Source organism: Tamandua tetradactyla, chromosome 17 (assembly GCF_023851605.1).
Source record: "Tamandua tetradactyla isolate mTamTet1 chromosome 17, mTamTet1.pri, whole genome shotgun sequence".
Classification (NCBI taxonomy): Eukaryota; Metazoa; Chordata; class Mammalia; order Pilosa; family Myrmecophagidae; genus Tamandua; species Tamandua tetradactyla.
This window is the reverse complement of record NC_135343.1, coordinates 27,881,287-27,893,897: the sequence shown is the minus strand read 5'-3', so window position 1 is coordinate 27,893,897 and position 12,611 is coordinate 27,881,287. Positions and strand designations below refer to the sequence as shown.

General features: G+C 34.8%; 1 protein-coding gene across 9 annotated transcripts in view; it reads left to right on the top strand.

The window, feature by feature from the left end:
- CCDC88A (coiled-coil and HOOK domain protein 88A) overlaps positions 1 to 12,611 on the top strand; it is a 189,428-nt gene that overhangs the window by 33,471 nt on the left and 143,346 nt on the right. For all 9 annotated transcript variants that reach the window (XM_077134249.1, XM_077134245.1, XM_077134247.1 and 6 more), the window contains 2 exons: positions 2,052 to 2,121; positions 4,894 to 4,952. In XM_077134249.1, the coding sequence (XP_076990364.1) occupies positions 2,052 to 2,121; positions 4,894 to 4,952 (129 nt within the window). The remainder of the gene's footprint in view (positions 1 to 2,051; positions 2,122 to 4,893; positions 4,953 to 12,611) is intronic.

Here is a 12,611-nt window from a genome sequence, read left to right as displayed (position 1 = left end):
AATTAGCATCTAGTATCATGGGGAGATGCTTTAGTGGATCTATAATTACACATCTTTAAAAAAATAGTACAAGTTAATATACTATTCATGGTTGTTTCCTTTTTACAATTAAATAAAGGGCGATTCAAAAAGAAGTAAATACTTTCAAAATTTGTTTCTCAGTAACTATAGTTATACGTGAACATGAAGTCAAAGCCAATGTGTAAAGAAACTATCATACTTATTTCTATAATCTTTTGAAGAAATACTGAGTAGTATTATGTGGCACACATCAGTCCTGTGCTGGAATTTACCCCATACCCTTTGGAGCATATTACTGTTAGTAGTTGTAACATGTTCTCTTCATTTCCCCAAGGAAGAGGTGGTCTAAACAGAAGGTGTATACTTCAATTATTATCTAAAATGAGTAATTTGTAAGGGTCCATTTCTTTGTGAACCATCCTGTACTATCAGAATGTGCATATGTTCTTGTGATTCACAGTTTGACAGAAGTCAGGGGAAGTAAAATATCTGTAGATAGAGGAGAGAAATAATGATTAACTGAGGTAGTATTTCCATTCATGAGATGATCATAAGACAAGATTTTTAATAAATTAATTAACTTTCTTTTTTTCTTTTTATTAATTAAAAAAATTAACAACAAAAATATTAACAAATCATTCCATTCTACATATACAGTCAGCAATTCTCAATATCATCACATAGTTGCATATTCATCATTTCTTAGAACATTTGCATCGATTTAGAAAAAGAAATGAAAAGACAACAGAAAAAGAAATAAAACAATAACAGAAAAAAAATAGATTATACATTTCTTGTATAATCTTGTCAACTTTCTTGACATTAGTTTCAGCTGACATCTTTATTGCCCTCAGAGTGAAGTAACAAAAGAAGAAAAGTAGTATAGGTGCTTATCTTTATTGATGAATATTGTTTAATTTTCTAGCATATGAACTCAGATTTATACATGATAAGTATTAAACCATTGAGCTTGGATATTTTTGTTTTGTGGGCTTTTGATACATTGTGGTTTTAATTATTAAATTCATTTGAAGTTACAAAAGATTTGAGATCTTAGATATCTCTTTTTTTACATTTATGCATTTTTTAAACTTTTTAAATTTACTTTTTTGAGATAATTTTGAACTTACAGGATAGTTACAAAAATAATACAAAACCAATATGGAGAAGTCCAACCTCCCTTCCCCCCCCCAGATATGCAGGCCCGCCCATTTTAACATTTTATCATACTGTCTATCTATCTAACTTTCTATTTTCTAAACATGTGAGAGCAGTTTGCACACATCATGCTATTTAAACACAATACTTCATGTAAATTTCCTTTGAACAAGGATATTCACTTATATAATCTAAGTGTAGTTATCAAGTTCAAGAAATGTAATATTAACATAGTTTACAGTCTATATTCCATTCTTTTATGTCCCAATAAGGTCCTTTTTGAGTTTTTTCTCTGTAATTCTTAGATCCCATCCAGTATCAAGTATTATATTTGATTGTCATTATCTCTTTAGTTTTTTATTAAGTGTGGAAGCATACATACAACATAAATCTTCCCATCCCAACCCCTCCTGAGCATACCATGCAATAGACTTATCGCATTCATAATATTGCAGTACCCTCACACCATCCAGTATTAGAACTTTCCCTTCAACAGAAACCCTACAGTGATTTTACGTTAGGTCTAGTCATTTTGCATTAATTCTTCCATTTCTTATGCTTGTTTAGAGCTTTTGTAGGGGGATAGAACTGTGAATTTTCTCACTCCGCCTTTTTGATTGGGACCAAAAAAAATATGTGTATATATATATATTTTTCCTGGGCAGGCATCAGGAATCAAACCTGGGTCTCCAGCATGGCAGGTGAGAACTCTTCCACTGTGCCACCATTGCCTGCCCCCCAAAAAAAATATTTTTTAACTTTTTATTGAAGTATGCCTACTGACCGAGGAATTCACAAATAATGTTATAACTTGATGAATTACTACAGAGTCAACATTACACACAAAGCAACTATTGGGTATCTTTTTACAGGAGACTTTGCAGCAGTTGATCATGATGTCATTGCCAAATGTCTTAATCATTGGCAAAAATCCATTTTCTGGTAAGTATTAAAGCTAGCATGATGTGATAACAATGCCTTACCTTTATGTAATACTATAATGTTTACTGGGAGTTTGTTCATTTACTTTAACTCACTAGATTTTTCACAGCTCTTTTAGGGAGGTGAGAGGTCATGTTCCATTTTATAGAAGGAAATGCTTAGAATATTTTAAATTGGAGGTGGAGCTAGACATGCATATTATATCAGGTCTAGTGTTTAGAGTCTAATTATCAGGAAATATAGAAGATACAAGGTAGTTATAAGCTTGAAGGAATATAATCTGTGTAAAGAAATAAAAATAATTTCTAGGTTTTTATTCATTTGTCTACTATCTACATTGTCAAAGTTGTTTGAACCTAAGATTTTATTGATTGATAGCTTTAATTTATAACAAATCACTTGAATGGCAAGAAGAGAAGCAATTTCTTCAGTCATTTAAATTATTTTCTTTAAAGGTCTCCGCCTTTTAGCAGATTTTATATGAATGTGCAGAATTTCAATTTTTGAACCATTGGGGAAATTGCAACCTAACAGTTGCAACAATGAACTTTTCCTTACATGCTACATGTAACTCAAAGCAAGTATATTTTATCCAACCCCCACACATACTTTCAGTCAAAACCAAAATAAAAACTAAAACAGCTGTATTTGTTGAGGAAACAATCAAGCAGGTGTGATGAATTAGGAATTTAGATAATCTTTAGAAATATTCCAGGATATTTGATTATACATGTAGAAATTGAAAGAAAGAAAAGAGCTGTTTTGCAAGTATGGTGGAATTATTTTCAATTCTACCTGCATTTATTAGGTCCCTACCAAGTTATAGGGACCAGGAATATAAAAAAAGTGATCCATGATGCCTCCTTAGCTGGAGCTTGGAACGGACTCATGGCCAGCACTTCAGAGACTTCGGTGGATGAGATGTGGTACCCTTGAGGGGGGCCTCATAACCCAATTCAGACTACTGTCCCCCATCCTTTTAATAGGGTGGAGGGAAAGTCATCGGTAGGGCCACGAGCAGAGTGGAAAAAAAAGAAAAAAAAAAAAGTGATCCATGTTCTGGAGGATCTCTTTTTTAGGGGAGCCCAGGTGACATTTTAATTTTTTTCTGTTTTGGAATCAGATAATCATTGCTGCTTTTTTATTTTTTTTTTAAGAGTTTTATGCACACAGTACAATCTACCCCTAAGTGTACAATCAGTGGCCCTTGGTATAATCACATAGTTATGCATTCACCATCACAGTCAATATAAGAACATTCTCATTTCTTCCAAAGAAAAAAAATCACGTGCTCCTCATATCCCCCTAATACTGACATTTAACTTTGGTATAGTGCCACTGTTAATGATTAATGAAAGAATATTAAAAACGTTACTGTTAACTATAGATGTTAGTATATATTAACTGTATTTTTTCCTGTATACACCCTATTAACACCTTGTAGTAGTGACATAAGTTTGTCCTAGTTCATGTAAGAACTCTTTTATATTTATAAAAGTAACTACCATTGTTGTCCACTCTGGGTTTTGCTAAATTATACATTCCCGCTTTTTATTTAGCTTTCCTTCTGATGACACACATGACTCTAGCCTTCCTCTTTCGACCATAGTCATTTAACACTCCACTTTGTTAATTACACTTACAGTATTTAGCTACCATCACACGGCATTGTTTTGTTCATTTGCTCTGGAGGATCTTGTGGTTTGGTGAGAAATACAAAGATAACTTGGAAATCATGTAATTAGTACAAAAGAGAAATATGTACAAAATGTTAAAGCATATAAAATATAGAACCATTAATTATTTTAAAAATTGGCAGATTAGTGAGGGTTGAAGAACAATGGTGGCTGAGTCAGGGAAAACTACACAGTATTTAGAAGTATGCCTAGGATTATTATTAGCAAGTAGTTCATTGGAGGGAAAAGGAAGTGGGGGGAGAAAGACAGGCAGAGGGAGTTGCATCACTTAAGGCAAAGGAGTATGTATGGTTGTGTATCTGAGAAATGATGATTATCATGGCTCACTGTAGCTAGAAAGTAGATCATTTCATAAAGGTGGGAGGGAATGTCTGAAAAAAGAATTTAGACTTGATCATAGACCTTTTGGGCTTTATGATGAAATTCTGGCCCAAAGAAGTGATATTTTGGCCAGTTGAATGTTGTAAGAAAATCTTCATTGAATACCTTGGACAAGGAGTGTATCTCCATTCTGCTACAGATGATTGACTTTTATCCAGCTTGTAATATACATTTACTTTACTGGTTTTCTATAGCAGACATTTAAGGCTTTAATCCTCATGAATCTACACATTAGACAGCTATTTAATTTTATAGGTAGATGAATCACATGAGATTTTTTTTTTTAGGAAAAAAAGCAAAAAAGCCAAAATGACCGGAAAAGAGCTGGATCTGTCAGGAGCCATCTTTGTGGCATGTCCTTATATCAGCAGCCCTTAACTTAGTAACTTGCTGTAGTGTAATCCTCTGAAAAAGGAGTATATTTGAATTTATAGCTTGCATATTTTATTGCACACAGTCTGAAGCCTATTTTATCTATACCCCAGCCTCTTTGCAATGTGTATTTGCACATATTTTTCATGCACACATATACACACACACATCCAGCTACTTTTTTGAATTCTCCAGTGTATTTGCATGTAGAGTTAATATTTTGCTTATGTTGTGACTATTATAGTTTGACATGATTCCTCCAATATTAGAGAGAGTAAAAATAGAGCAAAGCATTATACTTAGTAATTTTTTTTTATTTCAGAGCAAGGCACAGAAGAAGTTAAAAAGCTGCTTTTACTTTTACTAGGTTGTGCAGTTCAGGTAAGTTAAATATTTTTTCATATTTTCATTTGAATGTGATAGTTTTTCAGGCTCTTTATGTATTTTTTCAGATACATAGAGTTTAGAAACTCTAGTTTCTAAAACTTGTGGAGAGCCATTATTTTCAACCTGTTAGAAAGTTTCGAATTATTGTATAACCAACTTCCTAAGGAAATTCTTTGAAGGAAAACACTTATTTTGTTATTTATTTTAAAATTAAGTTATATTACCACGTAGTCATATTACTGAAAATCTTATTCTCTTTCTTATTCTGAGGCTTTTAAATGCCTTAAGTTTTTCAAGTTTATTCACCGGTACCCTTAAAAACCTCTCCAAAAATGCTCTTAGGGATTCAGTAACTAACATTTGAGTCATGTGTGTGTATGTGTGCTTATGTGTGTGTGTATTAGGAGAAGGGAAGGACTACCTAGTAATTTTTTACGTTAATAAAGCAGAAATTGTATATCCAAGAAAATGTTGGATTTCATAGCTGTCTGCTGATAACAGCTCTTACACAATGAGTATACTTATACAATCTCATACTTATACAATGAGTATTACTAAAGTTTCATGCTGTGTAATGTACAGTGTTTTCTGCATAATGGATTAAATAGTAAAATAAATATTAAATATTGTGTTTGTAGTGACTGCTATTCTAATTTAATCATTACACCCTGTGTGAAAAACATAGCCCTTAATTATGTACAGCCTTGGTTTACTGTATTTACTTTTTTTTGCCCCCATGGGAATGCAAACTACATTTTTTAAAAACATTTTTTATTGTGATATATAGCATATATACAAAAAAAGCAATAAATTTCAAAGTCCATTGTAACAGGTAATTATAGAACAGGTTTCAGAGTTTGGAATCAGCTACAATTCTACAATTTTAGGTTTTTCCTTCTAGCTGCTCCAAGACAGTGGAGACTATAAAGGAATATCAATATAATGATTCAGCACTCATACTCATTTTCTATATCTTATCTTCTCTGTTATAACTCGTTCTTTTCCTCTGACCCTTCTTTCAGTCGTTAGAGGTATTTAGGCTATGCCTCTTAACTTTTTCATGTTAGAAAGGGGCGTCCAAAGTATGATGGATGCCCCTTTCTAACATGGGGCATGAAACTAAAAGGGGAATGGTACTAGTTGATGTACTTGAAGAGGTTGGCCCCTCTGGGTTTCAGTGTTTATCTGGTTTAGGAACCCATCTGGAGTTTGTTGGTTTCTGGAAGGTAATCTTAGTGTGTGAAGCCTTTTTTTTTTTTAAACTTTTTTATTGTACAATATGACATATACACAAAGCAAATAAAGAAAAAACAATAGTTTTCAAAGCACTCTTTAATGAGTAGTTACAGGACAGATCCCAGAGTTTGTCATGGACTACCATACCATCCTCTCAGATTTTTCATTCTAGCTGCTCCAGGATATAGGAGGCTAGAAGGAATAAATATTATTTTTTTATCATCACAGTTAACTTTTTTCTTTTTTGTGAAAAAAACATAAAATAATAAAATAATATACAAAAAAGCAATAAATTTCAAAGCGCAGCACCACAGTTAGTTGTAGAACATATTTCAGAGTTTTTGGCATGGGTTACAATTCCACAATTTTAGATTTTTACTTCTAGTTGCCCTTAGATACTAAAGACTTCAAGAGATATCAATTTAATGATTCAGCAGTCATATTCATTTGTTAAATCCTATCTTCTCTGTATGACTCCACCATCAGCTTTGATCTTTCTATCCTTCTCTTTAGGGGTGTTTGGTCTGTGGCCATTCTAACTTTTTCTGTTAATAATGTGGGGTATGGAGATGAAATTATCTGATGTCCTGGAGAAGCTGGACCTTCTACATTTCAGGACTTATCTGGTCCAGGGACCCATCTGGAGTTTGTAGGTTTCTGGAAAGTTACTCTAGTATATGGAACCCTTGTGGAATCTTATATATTGCCCTAGGTGTTCTTTAGGATTAGCTGAAATGATCTTGATTGGGGTTTGGGAAGTTATGATAGGTAGCAATGTCTAACTGAAGCTTGCATAAGAGCAACCTCCAGGGTAGCCTCTTGACTCTATTTGAATTCTCTCTGCCACTGATGCTTTATTAGTTACAGCTTCTTTTCCCCCTTTTTGTCAGGATGGCATTGTTGATCCCAGGGTGCCTGGGCTGGACTCATCCCTCGGAGTCATCTTTCATGCCGCGAGGGAGACTTTCACCCCTGGATGTCATGTCCCACATAGCGGGGAGGGCAGTGATTTCACTTGCAGAGTTGGGCTTAGAGAAAGTGAGGCCAAATCTGAGCAACAAAAGAGCTCCTCCAGAAGTAACTCTTAGGCATACCTATGGATAGGTTAAGCTTCTCCGCTACCTATATAACTTCACAAGAGTAAGCCTCGAGATCAAGGGCTTGGCCTATTGACTTGGGTGTCCCTAAAGTTTGACGCAGTATCAGGGTATTCCCTGATGGTAAAGTTTAATAGTTCCATATTTTTTCTCCCATCCCTCAAGAGACTTTACCAATACTTTTTGGTTATATGCTTATTATTTTCTAGGAATATACCCAGCATTACATTAAGCTATACAGAATTAAAGGATATCTTTCTTATTCTGAGCTCCCTGTGTTTTAGTTGTTCAAATGAGCTATACAGATAGGTTGAGTTTGATTATGTGTACAGAAAATTTAGGTTCCAGACCAAATACAGGTTTCTACCTTTGTCTCAAAGAATATGTGTGGTTCTAAAATAATAGACAATGTCTTCCTCACCCCTGTGTTCTGAATTACTTTAAACCCGACCTGATCGGTTTCATTCTTATCTCTAAATACCAGGTTATATATAAAACAGCATCTCAAAATCCAGAAATAATAATTACCACTCTGGGCTAAATGTGTCTGCTATAAAAGCTTACAATCTAGGCCCTTGTTTTCTTATAAGCATTTTCTAAAGGAGACCATACCATAGTTGTTCTTTCATTTCTGGCTTATTTTGCCTCACAAATGTTCCATAAATTCATTCACATTGTTGCATACCTCACAACTTCATTCCTTTTTGTAGCAGCACAACGTTGGATTATATGTATACACCAATCTGCTTCTTGGTCAGTGCAGCCTTCAGTCACCTGCATTGATCAGGCATCATGTATAGTGCCCAAAGTCCATAGTCCATCAACACTCTCAATTTTAGATAATTTCATTGTTCCCAAGAGATCGTGTGTGAAACCTTTGTAAAATCTCAGAACCTGAGGTGTTCTTTAGGGTTGACAAATGGTTTTGGTTGGGGTTTAGCAAACCATGGCAATTAGGAAAATCTAGCTGAAGCTAGCATGAGAGTAGCCTCCATAGTAGCTTCTTGACTCTGTTTGAACTCTCTCACCCACTGATACCTTATTTTGTTACATTTCTCCCCCCTCCCCTTTTTTTTTGTCAGGAAGACATTGTCGATCCCACTGTGCCAGGGCCAGGCTCATCCAAGTGATGTCCCGTGTTGCCAAGGCAATTTTCTTCCCTAGTTGTCAAATCCCATCTAGTGGGGAGGGAATGATTTTCCTTGCAGAGCTGGGTTTAGAGAGGTCACATCTTGGCAACAAAAGAGGTTTTCTATAAGTAACTATTAGGCATAACTATAGGTGGGCTTAAGTTCTCCTCTACAAAAATAAGTTTCAGAAGAGCAAGCCTCAAGATAAGGTCTAAGCCTGTTGACATGGGAGTCCCTAATGCTTCACATTTCTGTATTTTTTTTCCTATCCCTCAAGGGACTTTGCCAATACTTTTTAATTATCTGCTCAACATACTCTGGGATGTATGTAGAATTACTGGTCCTCATTCCCATTCTGGGCTCCAGGTGTTTGGGTTGTTTAAATGAGCTATCCTGACAGGTTGAGTTACATCATGTGCTACAGAAAATTTAGGTTCTGGACAAAATAACCTTTTTTCCTTTGGTCTCATAGAGTAGGTGAAGTTCAAAAATACAGACAGTGTCTTCCTTACCCCTGTATTCTGAATTACCTTAATCCTGACCTGATTGACTTTGTTCTTACCTCTAATTGAATCCTGATCTCTTTCAGTTTCTTTAACAGTTGTTGTATGTGACAGTGCTGATTTTCCTAACTGCAGAACTCCAACTCTGAGTCTTGGGTGTCATACAAGTACCAAAAGGTCTGGGGAAGTATCTGGTTAAATATATATAACACAGCAGAAATAACAATGCTCCAGACTACATGTGACTGCTAAAAAGACTATCTAGGCCCCAGTTTCCCTATAAGTATTTTTGGAATGAAACCATACAATATTTGCTCTTTTGTTTCTGGCTAATTTCATATTGCGTAATGTCCCACAGATTCATTCACAGCGTTGCCTGTCTCACAACTTTGTTCCTTTCTGTAGCAGCATATGCATGCATATACCACCATTCACCATTCTGCTTCTCAGTCAGTGGGTATGGAGGGAACCACCTCCATCCATTGGGTATCATGTATAATGTCCAAAGTCAGCAGTCTATCAGCACCCTCAGTTTTAGACAATTTCATTGCTCCCAAGAGAAAAATAACCCATAACCACACCCTCACCAAATAGAAAATCCAACCCTCCCCTTAACTCTTGTCGTCCCCCCCGCCCCATTATTTACCCCTGGTATTGCTGAGGTACTGTTGATGTTTTCCTTTTAAACATAGCCCATGGTATGCTATGGCAGTTTCCCCCCATACCCTGTTATTATGCACTCCTTGTACAAGATTCATACCTTTGAAGTAGTTCATGTAAGAAATTATTTGCATTTGTAATTTTAATTGGTGGGACATATGGGTTTATACACCCCTTTCAGTCATGTTCATGTTCAATATGGCAATATTACTTATAGACCCACTAATGAACTACCTTCACTTCTATTCATTCCCTTACATTTAAGTTCAGCCTTACTAGCTAATTGTTCACTCATCTCTAGCTTCGTGTTTCTGTAGGTTCCCTATGCATTGTAAGCCTCTGATTTTACCCTTACCATAGTCATAGACGTGAAATCATGGTATCTGTCCTTTTGTTTCTGCTTATTTCACTCAGCATTGTTCTCAAGGTTCATCTTGTCATGTGCTCCAGGACCTTATTTTGTCCTACTGCTGCATAATATTTCGTTGTATATACCACATTTTGTTAATCCACTTGTCTGTTGATGCGTACCCAGATTGTTTCCTTTTTTGGGTGATTTTGAATAATGCTGCTCTGAACATTGGTGTGCAAATGTCTGTGTTACTGCTTTCAACTTCTGGGTATATACTGAGTAGTGGTAATACTGGGTTGTAGGGCAACTTGATATTTAGTTTTCTGATAACCTCATTATTTTTTAACTTATGGGCTAAGAGCATTCAAATTTTAGAGGCCAGCAGGCGAAACAATACCAGTATGTAGTGATAATTACTATCAGGCAAGCTGTATTGATGCATTGAAATATTTCCTGAAGTCTGCTTGTAGTGTCAGGGGAGGCTTCTGGTCAGGTAATATTTGTAATGAGAAGAAAGATGCTGAGAAAAAGTTTGTTCAGAAAACATCAGGTATGGCTGGAATGCAACATACATGGGGGAGAATGGCAAGAGATTAGATTGGAGAATTCACAGGGATTGGGTTATGAAGGCCTGCATTTGCCACAGGGTTTAGATTGTATCCTGTAGGCATTTGGGAGCCACTAAAGCTAACGTCAAATGTGCAACAGACAAAATCTCCTGTCAGCCTTCAACTGTGACCAAATGCACAATTAGAAAACTTTATTGATATTAAAGAGCCAGGATAGACTTTAGGATAGAAAACTATTGAGGGAACCAGTTAACCAACAGATATTGTTTGAATACTTAGGACACAATCTCTATTGCAGGAGTCCATAAATTCAGTGGGTCACAGATTTCAAAAGATGTTATATTCATAAAAAGAAACAGAAAACTGTTAACTTATTCCAAGGCAGGGACTTGGGTGTTTTCATGATTGGCTAAACCAGTCAAGTTCCTCCAAAAGCTTTTCAATGACTAACACAAGTCTCCTGAACCACTTTTGAGTAGCAGCTTGAATTTCCACCAATGAATGGCACTTTGCCCTGGCCCTGGAACAGTTGAGGGATTCCCAAAGTAAATCATCCTCTAAACACAAGGAAAATTTTTGCAGTATTTATTGTTTGAAAGTTTCTTCTAAGACCTTGTAAAATTTATCCCATTTCAGCAAAACTTAGATTTTTACATCAATGTTGGCTACTCAGTATCTAAAAATATTACTTATTTTGGACTTTGGCTGGGTTTGGTAGTGCTGAAAGTAATTAAGTGTCAAATGTGGTTGGAATTTAAATTTTGATCTTTATGTGTGAATCAGAAGTAATTCCAACATTAGTGTTTGATTGCGAAAGCCAGTTTTGAACTTGGTCAGTTTGAAGACCATAATCTGTTGTTTACCTACCAGTTATCTATAAATTAGCATTTTAGAACTTTATTGTATTGCTTTTTTGGGAAATAAAACAATACATAACTTCTCACTATGGATTTATTTTTCTTAAGAGCACATAAAAATAACAAATGTTCCTCAATTTAGAGAAGACATTCCTATTTTTCTTTTTTTTACTTCTTCTATGTGGCGCATTTTGGTCTTGTTTTAGATGAACTATGATCTGTTTTGATATTAATGTTCTTATTCGTATTGAAAACACTATAATGTGTTTCTTATTATTATTCTTGTTCAGCAGGGTTTTTTTGGTGCCCTTTTCTTTTTTTAATTTAAATTTTCAACATAAAAGTGTTCTTTTGAGGTGAGAGAACACTGAAAATGCTAAGGGAGAATATGAATAATTTGAGGAATAATGTATTAAAAGTTTAAACTCTCTGTTTGAAGGTTTACAAGTTTAGAGTTAATGCAACTCTCCCTCCTCCCCCCATATCCAAATAATTTTTTTCCTCAGTCCCTGCTGCCCTACCCTATTCTTGAGGTATCATGTAATCTATTGGCTTAGATATCAGTTGCTTTAAAAGTGTTTGAACTAATCCTAATGCCAATAACACCTTAGTAACTTGACAAAAGTATGAAAGAGAATTTTATTTGAAATGGAAAAAGCAATTTGCTGATGATTATTTATTCTTCACAAGAATCTTCATACCTGGAAATGAAATTCCCGATGTGTCATTTTTTGAAACGAGACATTTCTTATGCTATAAAACTGGGCTGTTCATTACTGTAGCCAATAGCCATATGTGGAAATTTAAATGTAAATTAATTACAATGGAATACAATTTTAAAATTCCATTTCTTTGGTACATTAGCCATGTTCAAGTTTCTGTTTAGTTTAAAGAAAAGGCAGAACAAGAGATGCAGAATTGGGGGACTCTTTAGTGGTTCATAGTCATTACAATTGCCATTTTATATTCTGTTTGGCTCAGAACCTATGCATAGTTCAACAGTTTTGCAAGAGTTAGCTTAAAAAATTGGATTATCATACTTGAAAAATTTATTTATGCTATGAATGTACAATCAGAAATTCATTGTCAAATATTATTTGACATATACACATTTTTATATTAAACAGACTAATTTTCATCCCATCCCCGCAAAAGTCTTAATGATTCATGTCATAGCTAGAATTGTACATTCTTTGTAATTTAGTTTTAAATATTATATCATAATTTATTTTTATAGGATATGGAATTT